The 19857-nt window shown below is 37.7% G+C and overlaps 1 protein-coding gene across 3 annotated transcripts in view; it reads right to left on the reverse strand.

Annotated features, from left to right (window-relative positions):
• Window positions 1–19857, reverse strand: part of Tab2 (TGF-beta activated kinase 1 (MAP3K7) binding protein 2) — a 52425-nt gene that overhangs the window by 22017 nt on the left and 10551 nt on the right. The window contains exons 1-2 of one of the 3 annotated variants that reach the window (XM_031380352.1): window positions 8967–9107; window positions 417–604 (exon numbers count right to left, since the gene is read on the reverse strand). In XM_031380352.1, the coding sequence (XP_031236212.1) occupies window positions 417–518 (102 nt within the window). In that variant the 5' untranslated portion in view covers window positions 519–604; window positions 8967–9107. Of the gene's footprint in view, window positions 1–416; window positions 605–8093; window positions 8845–8966; window positions 9108–19857 lie in introns of those variants that run through there. The other 2 variants (XM_031380353.1, XM_031380351.1) reach the window with 2 other exon arrangements.

The raw sequence follows: 19857 nt of genomic DNA on the forward strand, positions 1-19857 counted from the left end.
GGCTGTTCTGGAACTCACTCTGTAGACCAGGCTGGCCTCAAATTCAGAAATCTGCCTGCCTCTGCCTCTGCCTCCCAAGTGCTGGGATTAAAGGAAGAACAAGCTTTCTGACTCAATGATTTTTCCCCCATTTTCATACAAAGATGTGGGATTTCACAAATCTGACGAGAGAATGAAGAAAAGGGAACAAGATTATAGCAAGGAGAACTCCTGTCTATAGGGTAGACAAGACCTATATTACAGGTAGGCACCTAGAGCCCTATTTGCCAGGGGCCATGTTACTATGAGACACCAAAGATCATTTTTCATTACAGCACAATAATGCTAACAAAGAGTTTTTCTCCAATATCTAAAAAGCCAGGTTAATATTATAAATAGTATTATATTAATAAATCCACAAATCATTGAACACTAACCTGTAACATGCACCTGGATACAACAACTTCAGGCACTTCAGGGAATTTTTGTCGCAGGTCATGTAAAACCTGAAAATCAATTTGGTGGCTTCCTTGGGCCATTCGTATGTCACCTGCTCAGGTCTATCTCAATAGGCAATTCTAGGCCTGAGTGGAATTAGTACTCATCTCTTCTGGCCAAGCATTTTCTGTAAAAGAAAAAAAAAATTATTGAGAACTGACTTTAGAATGAATGTTGCATGGATTTATAATCACAGCCCCTAACCATAAACTATAAAAGTGTTACTTAGGTTTAAGGATTTTCATATAGCTATACATACTTTTGTTTCTAACAGACAACTTTGAAATGATCTAATTCTTCTTTATTTGTCTGCTCTACCATGGCAGAAGATGCATCCAATTAGGAAACTGCTCTGATGCTGCTGTCTTTCCTTGTCTTTTAGGGGGAATGAGGAACCCCTAAACTTTCTAAATGAGTACACAGGAGAGCCTTAGGTACAAAGTCTTCTTCATTTTACTTAAAACCTTTAAGAATCTAAATGTGGCTCTAAAAGACCACATGTATTTTATCTAAAACTTTAATGCTGCAATTTATATGTTGCTTTACATTCAGTTCTGAAATGCACAGTCAACTCCTCTACACAAAATCGCTAAGTCTCCCCTCCTTCAGCTCTCCATTATCACGTACACTGGCAGTCTCCTGTTCACATAGGTCCTTTTCTTCTTCCATGTTCATTTACCACCAAGTCATGTTGTATTTAGTTGCAAAAGTATTTTGTATTTGACAATTCTTTCTCACCCCTATTGCTTTTTTCTGGCCACCTTGCTCCATCTTAGCTATTAGTGTAAATCTCCTAATGGTCCCCTCTCTACTCTGTTCTTTGTGTCAGTTTTCCTGCCCCTCACATCCTCAGTTTTTGCCCATAAGCTATCTTTATGAACAGTACAGCGGAGTAGCCACTCTCCTACCAGTGTGGCTCAAAACATCACAAGGCCTCTTGTTAACTACCACATTCCTGTTCCCTCCTTTGCTAATGGGCTTCTGGTATCTTCTTTGAGGCTTTTGAACTGAACTCCCCCTCTTTTTAACATTCTCTCAGATCCTTGAAGGCTCTCTCATCTACTTCCTTACATTCATTTATCAAGTGCCATCCACTGAAAAACAGGTTCCCTAACCATTCTATGTTAAAAAACAAACAAAAAACCAAAACACATGCACATACTACTCTTTCCTCTGTGACATTTGTAAGAGCCTCTAGAGGATCAAGACCTCTGAGATTAACTACTGTATTCTCAAGACTAGATCAAATCTAGGTTCACAAAAGATGCAACATCATTAAAGTTTTACTGTAAAGTTTCTTTCCCATTACAGTTTATAAAGCACATTTCAAATGACTTAAACTTAGAAAAATAATTTACATGCAATATTAGGAATGGGAAAATAAACATCTAAATGAGAAATACCTTCATTAATTGAAGATGAAGAATGAAAACAAATTCTAATCTCTTCCGTTATTAAAGCATACAGAGCATGTTACCATTGGCTTGCTTTACTAGACAATGAGGACACAAATGAGAAACATTCAAATGTGCAACTATACTTTATGCCTACTTTCTGAGAGGACAGAGCAGATCATGGAGAAAGAGGGACTCGAATCGGAAGGCTAATCTTGTGTACTCTGTACACTGGGTGTGCTCTCTGAACTACCTATATGAGAGAGACAATTGGAACAGCCAGGTTCAGGTTAAAATAACCCACCTGAGCTTCTGGGTTTTATGGTTTGGGTTCAGCATAGTTAACTATCCCCTAAAACAAGCTAAGTATCACTATCCACTGGGGAAACATAAAAGAATCTAGACTTTCTACATGCCATCCCTGTCCTTAATTACATCATAAATGATTAAAATCAAACAGGAAAAACTAATCCATACTTAAGAAAAAGGCAACCAATGGAGAACAGGCCCAAAATGACTTAGCTACTGGAATTATCAATATGGACTTGAAAGTATCTCATGAATGGCAAGGGTGAATATACTTGGACTTCTCAGGAAATAAGTAGGATATATTTTTTTGTGTTTACATATATGAAATTTGTATATAACATCTTTCTATTTAAGAACTAAAATATATGAAACAGAACTCCACTGGACATGCTTCTCTACAGTGGAAGATGGACAGAGCTGTAAGTGGGGCAGGGCTTCCAGACCCTTGGGTGCAACAGGCAGTACCAAAGCTTTAGTGTCCTTGTAACTAGAGACCAGAAACCAGGACACATGTAAGTAGGTGGTAAAATCAGACAGACAAACCTTATGGGATTGTGGTTAAACTTTTCTCAAGTTAGTAAATGATTGCAAATTTACAGATTTAAGGAAAACCATCCAAATGGTGAAATACTGTCTAACTGCTATAAACCAGGAAAAGAAATCTTATATGCGACCTGAGAAACGACACCTATGGCCAGCGAAACAGCGTATTTATAGACAGGGCACACGCTCTAGCCCAAGGCAGTTTTGAACTTGGGGCAATCCTCCTGTCTCAGTTCTTTCTAAAATACACAGTGAAGAGCAGTGCTGCAAAGTGGAGGAACCATGACCTGGTTAGCAGGAAATATGCATACAGAATTCTCTCTTTTTTTTTTTTTTTTCGAGATAAGGTTTCTCTGTGTAGTCCTGGTCATCCTGAAACTCACTCTGCAGACTTAAGACACTGAGGGATACGATCCTCAAGTTAAGGAGGAACACGAACAAATTCAACAATTCTAATCTTAAGAAATCTATTTGAGTCAGGCAGGCAGGTTGGTGCATGCCTTCAATCTCAGCACTCTGGTGGCAGGTTTGAGGCCAGCCTGAGGCCAGAGTGAGCTCCAGGACAACCAGGGCTATGCAGAGAAACACTGTCTCAAAAACCAAACCAAGCCAAACCTAGCCACATAAAGCCACGCCAAACCAAAATCTATCTGAAAACTTGGTGTCACTTGTTTGTCATTTACCACATAAGTGTATTTCAGCAATATTACTGCCCTGCAGGAAAGTCAGATTTTGGTGGAATATGTTTAAGGGGTGTTGTCTGAGGGTCTCTTTACTACTTTAATGTGTAGTATAAAGCACAGGCAGCAAAGAAGATGAACAAGACACACAATTTTCCCACTTCACTGGAGCACCACCATATACTGGCATCTATCTTATGTGGAGATACCTGAGGGAAATGCTGCCTGCCATACAGGCACAGAAATTAGAATAGAGCCTCTTGTTAGCCGGGAGCTTACAGAATGGCTAGAATGGTAGACCAGCAGCCCAGCAGCCCAGCTGTGCAGACTGGGGTTTAAGTACATACCACCAAGCCTCTGTTTTATGTGTTCTAGTACTGAACTCAGACCGAACCACCAACCTGAGCTCCCAAAAAGCCTAAAATTCTTAAATTAAAGGAACTGGTAAGGTTCCTTCTATGAAATTCTTAAGAGATACACATAAATATGACAAGTATTTTCTTTTCTATTAAAGTAATAAAAAAGAAGGTAACAATGGTAGATAAGACAAGAACAAACTTTCCTAAAAAGTAGAATTTCCTAAGAGTAAAGGAAACAATATTCAGTTTTAGTCATGTTAGTTTCTAAAGTTTTGTTTTTTTAGTTAAAAAGACTAAAGAAAGAAAAAGGGAAAAAAACCCCATGTTAGTAGTTAAAAATGGAAGTAACCAACACTATCTCATCTCAAACTAAATGAAGTAACTGACGTATATAGAACACATATATCTGATACACAGTAGTTGCTAAGTAAAACTCTGAGGATTCTTGAAATGTCCTCTTTGGCAAATCAGTGAAATTCAACACTTCAGTTATCTTCCTGTATAAAACGATGAGAGAGTATTCAACTGTCATGAGAAGCAAATGGTTATTCCATGTTAAGATGACAATGACAGCAATAAATAAATAAATAAATAAATCCAAGTATGAATAAAACAGTAATGCTATCATTTTATTTTTATGAAGTAGACAAGCAACTCAGGAGTTTACAAGATTGCACAGTGTAAGTTAATAATATTATTAAGCCTGTTTAGCTTAGGGCAAAAAAGTGTAAATAGGTAGCAATTATGATTATTTATTTTGAATATTGTAGGTTTTTTCAAGATAGGAAGGAACCACATTTTAGTCATCAGAGCTTCATGCTGCCCTGGCTGCAGAATTTTGAAGTTGATTTAATCTTTGAGGTGTTCCTTTTCAGTCTTCATAGAACAAATGATTAATGTATGTTAGAAAAACTGAGACAGCAGATCCTATCAATATGTAAGCCTGTGCCCAGGCACTCTAGAAGTTGTATAAATTGTGCTGTGTGTATTCAAAGGGATCTTCACTGAGGGAGTTGGAAACTCATAAAGTACAGCTATGTGAATAATGTTAGAGATGAAACAAGGTCATAAAGTAGGTCGACTCTCTGAAAATGATGATGGAGTATGGGTAGAATAAGAAATGGGAAGCTGAGGAAAGCATACTAGGGAGAGACCATATAAGGGGCGTGCAGCTGCTATGACAGGAGAGGCCAGTGAAACCTCAACTGTAGGGTGGGTTTTATTAAAGAGGCCAGAGATATACTTAAGTAGAGTTTTAATATTATTACGTAAAAACTGTATACATACCATTTTGAGACAAGATCATGCTATATATCCCAGGCTGTCTTTGAACTCATGGTCTACCGGCCTCAAACTACCAAGTGCAAGGGCTACTGTTTCATCCTTATACACTCTGATTTAATTGTAAAAAATTTACTTATTTTAACAAAGAAAGATATCTACCTGCTGAATATCAAACAATAATATAAAAGAATACATTAGTCACATGGTGTTACAGTTTTCTTTGGTTTCAGAACTTTTTTGTTCAGTAAGTCATAAAGCTCATTTCCACAGGCAAATTTTAGATCTTGTTTGAGGCAAAGTACAATATTTGTTACAGTATTTACACATTATAACTTTTGTTTCTGTCTCTGTGTATAGCCCTGGCTGTCCTAGAACTCACTCTGTAGACTAGGCTGGCCTTGAACTCAAGAGATTTGCCTGCTTCTGTCTTCAAGTACTTGAGATTTAAGGCATGAGTCACCATCACCTGGTCATTTCTTGACTTTTTAACATGAATAAAACTGTACTATATTTGTAAAAGGTTCTTAGCTTTAAAACATGTCTACGACTAAAATTTTTGAAAGCTGTATCTCTATTTCTTTTTCTTATCAACTCTGCACTGTTTTAGGGAGGGGTACTTTTAGTAATTTTTAGGAACATATACATCAAAATTTAACACAACTAGATCTATATCAAAACCCCTCTGACCATCAGCTGTTAGAACAGTAACCTCTCCAGGGTCCAATGGAAAGGCAGGCTGTTTTTCTCTCTCCCTACCAGCATTTCTTTCTTTTTTTTCAAGACAGGGTTTCTCCGTGTAGCCCTGGCTGTCCTGGAACTCACTCTGTAGACCAGGCTGGCCTCGAACTCAGAAATCTGCTTGCCTCTGCCTCCCAAGTGCTGGAATTAAAGGTGTGCACCACCACCGCCCGGCTAACATTTCTTAATACTAACTCTAACTCATGTTGCTTTTGTGGACTGGCTGACATTATCAGTGAGTTATTTTGAAATAATGTCTTTACCATAAAAAACTGATGTGCAGTTAGAAAAGCTGGATGATGTTAACTACCAACTTTTAATGTTATAGTAAGTTATAGAATCTTCTGATCTCAATGAAGACTTCTAACTGAAACCTAAAAAGAGAATCATATTATCTAAGCATACATGCCACATTGTTGCTGTAGTATATAAATATCATATTATAGGCCAGGTAAGTAATACTTGATATTTGATTCATTTTTTAAAGAATTTACAGCCAGGTGGTGGTGGCGCATGCCTACAATCCCAGCACTTGGGAGGCAGAGGCAGGCGGATTTCTGAGTTCGAGGCCAGCCTGGTCTACAGAGTGAGTTCCAGGACAGCCAGGGCTACACAGAGAAACCCTGTCTTGGAAAAACCAAAAAAAGAATTTACAAATGTTATTAACCAGCCTAAAAAAGTCATTATTTTCCTTTTTCTCTTCTTATTCAGACATGTCACTATGTCACCCTAACTGGCCTGGAATTCTTTGTGTAGACCACTAACTCACTCCATCTGCCTCTAGAGAGCTAGGGCTAAAGTGGAGAACCATTATACCCAGGCCTTCACACTATTTTTCTAACAAATTACTGGAATTTTATTTCTTGAAGTATGATGCTACAATTTTAACAAGATAATCTAAACATATCTGTCAATATTATTTTTCTATGATAGAAATTAAAAAATTATTATAGCCATTCAATAAAAAAATCTGGAATTGCCGGGCAGTGGTGGCTCACGCCTTTAATCCCAGCACTTGGGAAGCAGAGGCAGGCGGATTTCTGAGTTCGAGGCCAGCCTGGTCTACAGATGAGTTCCAGGACAGCCAGGGCTACACAGAGAAACCCTGTCTCGAAAAAACAAACAAACAAACAAACAAACAAAACCTGTAATTACCATTTAAGATAAAAATGAGAATTGCCAGACATGGTAGTGAGTGCCTTTAATCTTAGTCCTTGGGAGGCAGAGGCAGACGAAATAAGTCTGAGGCCAGCCTGGTTTATGTAGTGCTCCATGACAATCAGGGCTATCTAGAGACACCCTGTCTCAATGAAAAAACAAAACAAATAAGATTATAAACAATCTTCAGCGCTGACTCTGTCATAGAATTTGTAATATGGAATCACACTGTAAAATCAAATTAACTGCCAAGGCAACAATATACCAAACCAGTTATCCAAATGCTAAATTATTTTAAGTTAGCTAGTTAAATTATTTAAGTTAGCTAATGCATTTAATAACTTGAAATGAGCAAGTAAGTATTATATAAAACCAGACAACTTTTACAGGCTTAGAACAATTAACTTTTCAAAGAAAAGTATTATACATTAATAGTCAGTAGCGTAATTATGCCTTCCCGTTTTAAAAAGAAACCTTCTATAATCCCATTACTTGGGAGGCAAAGGTAGATAGATCTGAGTTTGAGGCCAGCCTAATCTACAAAGTAAGTTTTCCAGGAACAGTCTGAGGGTTACACTGAGAAACTCTATCTTGAAAAACCAAAACCGACCAAGCAAACAAAAACCCTTTCCAATTCCTTCCTGTAGTGCAGTGCCTTAAGCACATGAATGCTGACCACTGCCTCTGCCTCACCACTTACAAGTTCTTCTTAAAGGAATGCGCAGGCCAGCCACAGCTGGCAACTGACGTTTTGTGGCTTTGTGGTGGGTGCTGCCATTTTCTATGGATTAAAGAAAGTGCAATAAATCTGAGACAAACATATTATATAATTGACTACCTTGTGTGTATTTTCCACTTCATATCTTATTATTTTTCCAATACGTTAGCATTTTACTATGGAAACAAAGTTACTTTCCAGTGCCCTCTTTCACTTAATTTTTCAGATAATCTATCCTGATCATAAATATCTTTAAAAGAAAACAGGACTAAGCATATTAATAAATCCTTATTTATAGGCAAAAAGAGAAATGAAAACCAGAATATTAGAAAAACTCATGTTCTGGTCTTAGAGCATAACCATAAACATTTATAAGGAATGAATTAACCTGATACATGAAAATGATCATTAAATTGAATATTAATTTACTAACATGTGGTGGTCAGAGGACAACTCTCCAGAGTTGGGTCTCTCCTTGCACTCTCTGGATCTCTGTGATCAAACTCCTATCGTCATGTTTGGTGACAAGGGCCTGTCTTTAATTACAGAGCCTCTCCCCTTCACTCCAAACAACAATCACCTTCGAGGAGAAATAAATTATTGCGTTGCCACATTAAGGAAAATTATGAGTCTTTTTCTTAGTGGAGTAAGACATCCAAATTACTAAACAGAAGAAACTGATGGAAAATATCAAGATGCAGAGTCCATGTATACTATATATTTTGTTATGGCTTCTTTCAAGCAGTCAAGTAATATATATTTGCATATATATACAAGTTAGTTGAAGTACAATTGAATTCAGGTAAATATACCATGTAAATGCAGAATTTTGTTTTATCTATAAACAACAAACCCTATCATTTCAAGCGACTGGAAAATGTGTTAACTTCACGTGAATGTAGAAGAACAGAACAGTTAAGGACACTGGGAGGGAGTCTGCCTCACTCACTTAATCCCCAATATGACTTGTCTCTCACAGGAACCCTGGAGAGGGACGGCTGTTCTATGCTTACGTTTCAATGGAGACCAGTGTATTATTTTGCACATTTGCAGGACTTGACTCTATAGCACTTCCACATCATTTCTCTTAAACTGCTTTTGCAGTAGTTTGCCACTACTAGCAAACAAACTAAACTAGAAAGACTCAGGCAAAAGTTAAGCTACAAATTAATGCTAGCCACGTGTTACGAGATGTTAAGAAGATTACCATGCCACTCAGGTTAAAGCAAGGGGATTATAAGTTGTGAACTGTGTGTTGTTATAGATCACACAGCCTAAGAGCTTGAGGGCCCCAACCTTCGCATACCTGGAAATAGAAAAATTCAAACTGTAGCTGTTCTTGGTTAGCTCATTTGCAGTTTACAAATGTTTAACTAAGTAACTGCAGTGAGCTCATCTCTACTGGATACTTCTTTTCCAGAGCAGGTCCAGGAACTGGGTCTGGATCCTTGAAAGCAGAAGAGAAACTACAGTAAACCTAGAGGCAGGCAGAACAAGAACCATGGAGCAGACAACAGGCCTGAAAGCAGCAGCCTTACAGCCTCAAACAGAACATTAAAGTAGGAAAAGGCTTCTCTGACACAGCTTCCAGGGAAAGCGTTTTGTTCAGAAGATGGTCTTCACTTGCCCCGCCAGAGCTTCACAATTTTCCATCCTGGGAAGTGGGGAAAGAGCCTTTAGGAAATCCCCAATGGTTCCTAACACTAGCCAGTGCCTGGGATCAGTGCAAACTAACAGAAAAGCTGCAAGACCTATTGTGACCGATGAACTGGGAATTATGAATTTTTCATGTTTAGGTTATTTACTCTTCCCTCTAAATATTGTGTTTCCTGTTATCTTTTAAGTGTTCTTCTATTTCCCAAGGTTGGATGCTTCTTTGAAAAATATTTTAGATATACTCAAGTAATGAAATGAATTTGAAGTTCCGATTTTCTTTTGTTGTTGTTTTTCAAGACCGGGGTTTCTCTGTATAGCCCTGGCTGCCCTGGAACTCTGTAGACTAGGCTGGCCTCAAACTCAGAGATTTGCCTGCCTCTGCCTTTGCCTCTGCCTCTGCCTCTGCCTCTGGAAGGCTAGGATTAAAGGCATTGGCTCAAGTTCCAATGCTTAAAGGGGATGGCAGATGACAGGTCATAAGATGTGCTTCTTAACTAACTGAAAACTGTTTTTCTGTTACCAAAACAGAGTCATTTGTTTTAAAAATATTTCCTAGGCCCATATTAAAACAAAAAACAAGCTAGTAACTCTAGAAGTTAGACAAACAGTAGGCTACTAAAAGTGGTAGACAATGTACTAGCTAAGTTTCTAGGGACCAGGAGTGATGTCCTTGCACTTGATTCTCAGTAGGCTGGCCCCTTTAGAGTTCCTCTAAGTAGTGAGTCCCACACTAAGTCAACCAAAATCTCTGCTCTATCAAACATGAGAACTGTCATGGACAAAGATGAAATAGTGAACAAGTGCAGGTAAAGGCTGAACAAGTAAACCCCTTGCAGTTCTCATACACACCAATCAGCAAAACACAGTAAAAAAGGGTTTCCCGCTCCCGATGGTAAATACAAGCTTTCCATGTTTGGTGATGGCATGTTGGAGAGAAAAGAACACTAGAAGACAGGGACTGTGGTTCAAATCTCACTTCAATATGGCCTTGAATTAAAGTTTTCCTGCTTAAAGTTCCTGTTCTACCAAGTGGCAGATAACTGTATTCATTCCCGTGGGCTGCCTTAAAATTTCACTGTGTACACAAAGCGCCCAAAGCCTGCTGCATAGTAAGTTCCCAATACATTGTTTTGCATCACTAAAAAATGAAACATATTCTTTTCTGTTTCTTTATTTCTGCTCTGGACATGGAGGTAAACTTAAGCTTTCATTTTCATAAATACTAAAGCAACAGCCATGTTTAATAAGCTTTAGGTGTAATAAAAGTGCATCACATTCTTAAGAGATGTAAGTGATTTATCAACACTGGCTTCAGAATAACTACAAGAATGAATAGATTAGACAGTTTGATTCTCATAGCTAAAGATAAACAAAGGTGTAACAATTTACATTAAAAGATACAAAGATAGTTGATAGGAAACAAGATTTTTTTTTCTTCCTTCCAGTAAAGTAGAAAATAGGTGTGGCAACAGTCTTGTTAGAGCTTAGTTCTAGGACTCAGAACTTAAAACAACAACAAACCCAGGAAAGTAATTAATCCATGATATAACTTGATTTTTATACAGTTAAAAAAAGAATAGCCTTCTACCACATATGGATAATAATTTCCCTCTTACTGATAGAACAGTGGGTTCCACAGAAAATTATTATTTACCAAATATGGCCCTAAGATCAGATTACAACTCCTCTGCCACTTACCAAGTATAAAGCAAGTGTTACAAGCCACAAGGAATTTAAGAAAAACATTTCTTTATAGTTATTTAAAATGTATTCATACCACAACTTTCTTTCGAAGTAGTTTTAAAAACTTGACATGGAAATATGTTACTCAGATAGGATTTTATTGATATATTCCCCAGAAAGAGAAAAAAAAAAAGTCATGAGAGATTCCTCATCACTAACTCTTTTGGAGAACTTTCACTACTTTAAAGACTACCAAGGAGGGAAAGAACTGTAGATAAATCAATATCATTTTACAATTAGCTATCACATTGAAATCTCATTACTCACAGTAACATTTCAGCTCGTTTTCTTGGCTTTTTTCAATGGGTAAAATATTAGATAACAGTAAACTTGTCTCCTCCCTTTCAATCATACCTGGCTTTACTTGCTTACTTACATATTTTTGGTCTAGCTGTATTATGGAGCACCTCCAGGACAATGCTATCTAACAGTACAGTAATACTGGGGCTAGGGAGGATTGTAGGCAGGCCTCATTGCACAGCCAAGTCTTTGCCTCAGCTTCCTATGCAACTATAGGCAACATCCCAATAGGCTTTGATTTATGACTTCTTAATAGTAAGTTGGCATTTTTCCTAAATACTAAAATGGGAATTCTAGCATCTTACCATTTTCTAGTACCAAAATGGTAGTTTCTGGTCTGAGAACATTTAGAAATATCGCTCTATTCTTCTTTTACTAAGAACTTCTAGTAAAATAACTGTTGTAATTCCCCTTTCACTTTTTGATATCCTTTAGGTTTTCCACACCAGCGCTCACCTAACATTAATTAATCCACAGTATTATTATACTGATATAATGCTGGAGTCCACTTGATAAATTCAGTAAACATTTTTTTTTTCACCAACTCTCCTGAGACTTGTCTGTAGTCTTTTATTCTATTTTAAGAACATGGTATGTTTGGCTTTGTAAAAAGAACCTCAAAGTTTACCCTTTCCTCTCTCTCTGTTGTGAAATAGTTAGCTGAGGCTTGAAGTTTAAAAAGAAATTCAAGGTTTAGAGTCTCCAAGGTCTGGTTACTCTGTGTAGGGATGTTTAAGCCTAGACCTTTTGTGAGTCCATTTTGTGAGTCCAGACCCTTTCACACTTCCTTCTCTCCCTCCCTCTCTTTCTCCCTTTTTCAGGATCTCCCTTAGTCATCTTAAACACACTGCCACATGCATATACCAAAGTTGCCAGTTAAGTCTGAAAGTCATTCAGCAAGTACTAATTCACAAAGCAATTCATTCAAACTGCCCTCTACATGTTAGTCTATCTAGAAGGAAGCCAATGAGCACAGAAGGAACTACAACAGCAGTGTAAGAACTGAGACAACACAAACAATATTCACTAGGCTCCTTTTCTGCGTGCCACTCCCACTAAAATCCATTCCAGCTTGCCTTCTCCAGCTTGGGTCTCTACATCAGAGGTCAAGAAAGCTACAGATTCCCTCTGTAGCTTTTGGTTTTGAATGCATACGATACCCACGATTGTGTTATTTTGAATACGCAAGTTGTCAGGCTCAATGTGGCACATCCAAATACGGATTGGAATTGAGAACAGTGATTACACCAGAGATGAGAAAATAAGGAGATGTATTAATGAGTGAAAGCAAGGTTGTAAAAGCACAAGATAAACAATTATAGGAAACCATTGGAGGGTAGTGAAATAGCACAGCTACCTTAGAAAGGAACTACTGACACTACTGTGCTCTGCTGTGTAAAACCCCAACTAATCCTTTCACTTCCCTGTGTACCTCTCCTTCAAATCCTAACCTTAGGAATCTTTAGGGTCATGTGGTTTAGATTAAAACCTATTAAATGTACCTTTAAAAGAAAAAAGGCAGAGTCTCATATATTCTAAGCTGTCCTCAAACTCTCGGGGTGGTTGGATGGCCCTCTTGCTTCCACCTTCTCACTGGCATAACTACAGGTGTGCATCACCATGCATGGCTTATGTTATGCTGAGCTTGGGGCCTTAGGCATGCTAGATGAGCATTCTACCACCTGTGCTATGTTTACCTACTGCAAAATTTACTTTAAATTTTTTTTTAAGTTTCATTAAAAAAAAAAAAAGCCCTTGAGAAGAGTCATCATCATGCCCTGCTCTGGAAGGCATTTTTACACAAGCACATTCTGAACACTGAGCACATTCCAGTCGTCTCTCTTCTTCCTTTTTCTCTCCGCTAGTCCTCTTTGTTCCGACTACAGTTTTACATCTGCTTTTATGTTACATACAAATACACGATTTTACATATTTTTTATCACATCTAGCAAATGAAAGTGAGAATGTATATGGGATTTGTCTTTCTGAGACTGGCTTGATTCACTTACATCCACTTTGCTCTCCTGAGTGGAAAGCACTCCATTTGTGTACATATACCACACTTTCTGATACCATTCCTTTGCTGTAGCTCTATGACTTGACCTGGAGGCCTCTGGGAAAATCCTGGGGTGGTCTGGGTTAGTCCCATGGCAGATCTATTTTTAGGTTTTTGAGCAGCTTTCATATTGATTCTCACAGTTGCTAGACTACCTTACATTGCCATCAGCAGTATACATATGGCTTTCTTTTTGCTCATATCCTTGCCAGTATTTATTATTATTTGTTTTCTTAAAATTGATCTACTTTTATTTCCTATCGATCCCTATATCTGTAGGAATCCATTCAGGCTTTCTGAACATATTCAAACCCCCTTTCTTCCCTCAGTGAGCAATGTTCTTGCTTAGAATGCAATTTCTCCACCTTTGACACATGCTAAAACTACTTCTACCAAATTAACTTTAGGGCTGGTAAGATGGCTCAGTGGGTAAGAGCACTGACTGCTCTTCCAAAGGTCCAAATCCCAGCAACCACATGGTGGCTCACAACCACCCGTAATAAGATCTGACACCCTCTTCTGGTGTGTCTGAAGACAGCTACAGTATACTTATTTATAATAATAAATAAATCTTTGGGCTAGAGTGAGTGGGGTCTATGGGAGTGAGCTGGCTGACCAAAGCGAGTGGGGTTGACCTGAGTGAGCATAGGTCCTAAAAGTCAATTCCCAACAACCAGATGAAGGCTCACAACTATCTGTATAGCTACAATGAGTACTCATACACACAAAATAAAATAAAATAAATCTTTATTAGAAAAACAATCAACTTTAGTTTGACCTCCTTCTTGAATCCTTCTTCCCTGCTTCAGTCCTTATGGTCTCAATACTCAAAATTACTAATGCTCCTATGGACCAACAAACACGAGTCATCATTTTTCTTGTACTGTTCTACGTTTCTGGTGACATGGACTATGTGCTCAAGTATAGAACACTACCTATATGCAATATCGATACATAAAGTATACAGAATAAGTAAAATGTTCTTAATAAATCAAACATTAGACTTTTGTTTTGCTATTTCAAATACCAGAAAATACATCGGGAAAACCAAAATTCCACTAAGTAGCTGATGTGGTTTGAATATGCTTGACTAAGGGAGTGGCCCTATTTAGAGTAGGTGTGGCCTTGTAGGAGGAGATATGTCACCGTGGGGGTGGGCTTTAAGACCCTGATCCTAGCTGCCTGGAAGCCAGTCTTCTAGCAGCCTTCAGATGAAGATGTGGAATTCTCAGCTCCTCCTGCACCATGCCTGCCTGAATGCTGCCATGCTCCTGCCTTGATAATGGACTGAACTTCTGAACCTATAAGCCAGCCCCAATTCAATGTTGTCCTTATAAGAGTTACCTTGGTCATGGTGTCTCTTCATAACAATGGAAACCCTATGACAATTAGCTATATGAAATCACAAAAGAACTGGCATCAAGCTCACTGTACCTGTTCATCCCAGTATTTCAACACTTGTAAAATCCAAGCTTAGGCTATAAAATAAGATGCTATTTTAAAAAAAAAAAAAGTACCAAGAAGGCCAAATGAAAAGAGAAAATTTAAAGCTTTAATAACAGTGAGTGTCAGTTAACTGGGCCAAATGATTTATAATGTGTTTACTCGTCTAATAATGCAAATAATCATGTAAAACAGGTACTTGGTTCAGGTGACCACATACATACTGCTTCATTTACATTATTAAAATAAATGAGTTATTATATAGCTTCATTTACATTATTAAAATAAATGAGTTATTATATAGCTATTTTCTTTTATTCACAGTGCTTAAACAAGGTCACTAGGTATTCTTATATTGATGTTAACAGTATCAGAGAACATCATTTACATCCTATTAGTTTGTCATAGTCTGACTGTACTTGCCTGTACACGAGTGTTAAGGATATGTATAGAAGTATACTCCATACACACACTAAGCACTTGGAAATGCTACTTTAGTGCTAGTAGATAGCTCATTTGGAGGGACCTGAGCTTGATCCCTAGTACAGATATTTTTTAAAAAGCCAGGTGTAGTGACCTGTATAATCCCAGGCTTTAGGAGGTAGAGAAGGTGTGTATCCCTTGGGCTTTATGTCCAACCAGCTTAGTTGAATCAGTAGACTTCAGGCCAGTGAGAGATCTTGTCTCAAAAACCAAAGTGAATAGGCTCCTTATAGGAGGTGTTCCTTTGGCCTATGGCACCCATGCACAAATAATATTTAAAAATTACCTACTTTCCTGCTATTTAAATGTACAATAGAGCAGTAAAGGTTCATACTGTTTTTGTCTTAGATGTAGAGGCTCACAGCCATCCATCGAACTGAGTGCAGGGTCCCCAGTGAAGGAATTAGAGAAAAGACCAATGGAGCTGAGGAGTTTGTAGCCCCTTAGGACGAACAGCAACATGAACTAACTAGTACCCTCAGAGCTCCCAGGGTCTCAACCACCAACCAAGGACTGCACATAGAGGGGTCTGATTGTTCAAGCAGCATATGTATGGTAGAGGATTGCAAAATCGATCATCAATAGGAGGAGAGGACCTCGGCCCTGTGAAGGTTCTGTGCCCCAGTGTAGGGGAATGCCAGGGCCAGAAAGTGGGAGAGGGCGGGGTGGCAGGCATGGGGAGGGGGGAGGCAACAGGGGTTGTTTTTGTTTGTTTTTTTGTTTTTTGGAGGGGAAACTGGGAATGGAGAAATTCGCATGTAAATAAAGAAAATATCTAAAATAAAAAAAAAAAGAAAAAAAACTCAAAATGAAAAAGAATATGTAAATATTTTGTAAGTACAATAACTGACAAAAATTTAACCTATACCTACTTCTGTCATCACCTGCAAACAGAGAGGGCTAGAAAGAAAGATCACAGACATTTTCTAAGACATTTCCATGCTACTACATTCTATAAGCCCAGGCTACCATAAGCAATGTGCAATCTATTCAACGACGTTCTGGACCAAAAAGATGATGAATCTGTAGACCCATTAGCATTAGGGAAAAATGATAGCACAAGGCAAAATATAAGCTTTACTAGCTCTGGCTGGTGAAGGTGCTATGGTGCATCCTCCAGCAGTGAGATACAGATTTAAATGCATCAAGGTCCTCCGACTCAGAAAGACACCCAAGTGTAACCTGGATTCTTAAACGCATTTGTTTTCAAAGTCAAGTAAGTGCACTAGCTTTAAACCTTGGTAGACTGTGTGCATCATTCATTCACAAATACTGACTAATAGCCTATGCCCTAAAGCACTGTATTACAGTGTTAAAGGACTGCTAGGACAGGCAGCCTGGACTGCCATGCCCAGGATATCCTTGCAGTATACCCAATGAGCTTTCCTTTTTCTGACAGAAAATGTTTAAAATAACTTAGTACAAAATACTGGAAAATTAAGATAATTATATAACAAATTGGTAAATCCTACAAATAAATAAAGCAATGTTAGCCATATATAAATCACCAATAAGAAAGTATCATTAGAACTAATGATCAGTTACAGCAGAAAAAAAGAGTTATTTTAAAAATATTTTCCAGAAGTTTATTAAGTGTAAAGCAAATCTGAGTGGGACTCAGAAGATGTGCCCGTGGCTCCTGCTTTCCCTTCACCCGCTGAGTCCGAGCGGTGCTTCTCGTCAGCTACTGCACAGCCCGGTTTCACTGTTTCTCTGGATGGTTTTATGAACAAGAAATGCTGTGAGAGAATACCATCTGAGGACTTATCATGTCACACTCTTCACAATACTCACAGACTACTTCAGTTTATAAAGGCTGGAACAAAGCTCTGAAGTATTAGTAAAGAACAATGATTAGATGACTAAGATTAGAACTACTCATTTACCAAATAAGTATGGTTTAAAATAAATGTAATCCATCCTCAAAATAAATCTCCCAACTGTACAATTCCCAGTGCCCTTAATATCAGATATCCAACTGTTTGTTGATAAATAGAACCAATCCACACTTTCACAAAATTCTTTACGTTGCTACCACACTTAGTGTACTAAACAGAGAGGAATTACAATTAACAAATCTGTATTTCCTCAACTGACAAACTTTTATCTCTTGCCTCAATCTCATGACTAGATTCAACTTTAAATACTGAATGAATTGCCTACTTGATGCTAAGAATTCTCAGTCTAGAAGGCATTTCAGATATAATGTTCAGAAGCAAGCTCCTGACTGTCTAGCCCAGTCTCAACTTGCCATTTCCCCCCTCTTTCCAACTCAGTCAACAGCAGCTCCATGCCTCCAACCCCGCTTTGGCCAAAGCCCTTGGGAGTCATTCCTGAATTCCCTTTCATGCCTCACATACGATTCATCAGTAGTTCCTGCCCACACAGGGCTTGGAACACATTCACAATTTGACGTTTTCTCACCCTTTACTGTTACTACCCTGGTTACTGCCACTACTGCCTCTCATCTGGATCATTGTAATCATTTTCAATCATTTTCTTTGCTTACATCTTTGTTTAACTTTTGTAATGGATTCCACGCACTGCAGAGTAGTGTTTTTGAGAGGAAGTTACCTGTTTACAGAAGACTATAGAATCAGTTAATGATGTATAAAAAGTATTTGACATGGTCCAAGACTCAAACGTGATAAAAATTTTTAATCAATTAGATCTAGAAAGGGAACTGATAAAAAACGATTCAGCCAACACATCCCTCGAGATCAAATGCTGAATACATGCTAAGATCTGAAAACAGCTAGCAAGAACTGTAAGATAAGAAAAGAAAAATCACACAAACTGAAAGGGAATGGAAATGACTGGGCTCACAAGTATATTCCAAATTCACAGAACCTACTTAAACAGTTTTCAAGTCTCAGGACACAGTGTGTATCCCTAGAAATCAACTATATTGGTGTATGCTAACAATGAACAATTAAAAGACAAAATTTAAAACATAATAGCCACTTACAACTGCTTGTAAGGCCTAGGTATAAATCTACAAAAAATGTGTATAATTTGTATGCTGTAAACTATAATACGTTTTTAATATGAAAAGGAAACAGAATAGCTAAAACAATTAAAAAGAATAAAGTTAGAGAAACTTGACAATTTACCATGTAGTTACGGCAATCAAGATAGTGTAATACTAGTTGGGAGAGACAGATCCAAAGAACAAAAGAATGGAAAATCCAGAAATGCACCCTTGCAATTATAGCCATGTGACTTTTGTCAAAGTTGTAAAAGCAATTCATTTTATTCTTAAGCCAAAAATATTCAACCCAAACATCAGACTTTAATATAAAAATTAAATTAAAATAGATGATACATCTCTGCATAACACATTCAAAGCTTTTAGAAAACTTTTATAATAGGAAAAAAATCTTTGAGAATATATGAGTTCTGAGAGTTAGCAAAAAAGGTAAAATCCATAGACGATAAAATGAATAGAAATAATAGCTAGACCTCATCAAAATAAAAAAAAAAAACTTCTATGTAAAAGACGTTGTTAAGAGGATAAAGAAGTCACACGCCAGGAGAAAATTTGCAAATCACTAAACAAGAGACTTTGATTTAGATGGCATAAAGAAATCTCTAAAATCAGTAATAGAATATAAAATATAGAGAGAATCTAGGTACCACACCACCAAAGATACATCAATAGCAAAGAAGCACATGAAAACATATTTATATAAGTAGTTATTAGGGAAATACAAATTAAGCTACAATGACCTATTAGGCTGGCTGAGATGAAAAAACTGACAACACTAAGTGCTAGTGAAAACAGAGAAACCAGATTCTTGTACATTTCTAAGTGCAATGTAAAATGGCACAATAACCCTGGAAATGGCCCAGCCAGCCAGCCAGCCAGCCAACCAACCAACCAACCAACCAACAACTATCTTTCCTTTTAGAAACTACGGGAAATGAAACATGATTGGAAAGGAGCTTATACCAAACAATGGTCAAAGAAGAGTCACCTATTCTATGCCTTTTCTAATTCCTTTGACCCAACAAAACTGCTATATGTACCAACATATTCATTCCTTGTTAATACTGAAACTATACTGTTGTTGGATGTACTATGGTTTAATCACATACTAATCTGAAGGATTTTGGATTCTCTAATCTGGGGCTATAAAAATTCAGCTGGGAGTTGTGTTGTATTTCATAAACAAACTCAATGTTAAAAGCCTTAATGATTGCTTCCCACCTCACATTCTATGTATCCAGTCCACTTGCCCTTACAGACGTACCTGAGTGCCCTTGTCCTGTTCACATGTTGATATGCCACATCTCTGAGGCTTACTAGGCACACTGATTTTATATGCCATGTTGTGACTAACATCCACCATTTGGCATACTCCACTGTCCTGATGGCTACATCTATTTGTTAGTGAGAATAATAGTGTGACCTGCTCTCAAGTAACTATACAAAGCCTGGCTACTTTCAAGAAGCTAAAAACGTTTCCAATCATAGTCTTTTCTGCTGAAATAGGCAAGGTGTCTTTTGTTTAAA

Source organism: Mastomys coucha, unplaced genomic scaffold (genome assembly GCF_008632895.1).
Source record: "Mastomys coucha isolate ucsf_1 unplaced genomic scaffold, UCSF_Mcou_1 pScaffold2, whole genome shotgun sequence".
NCBI lineage: Eukaryota > Metazoa > Chordata > Mammalia > Rodentia > Muridae > Mastomys > Mastomys coucha.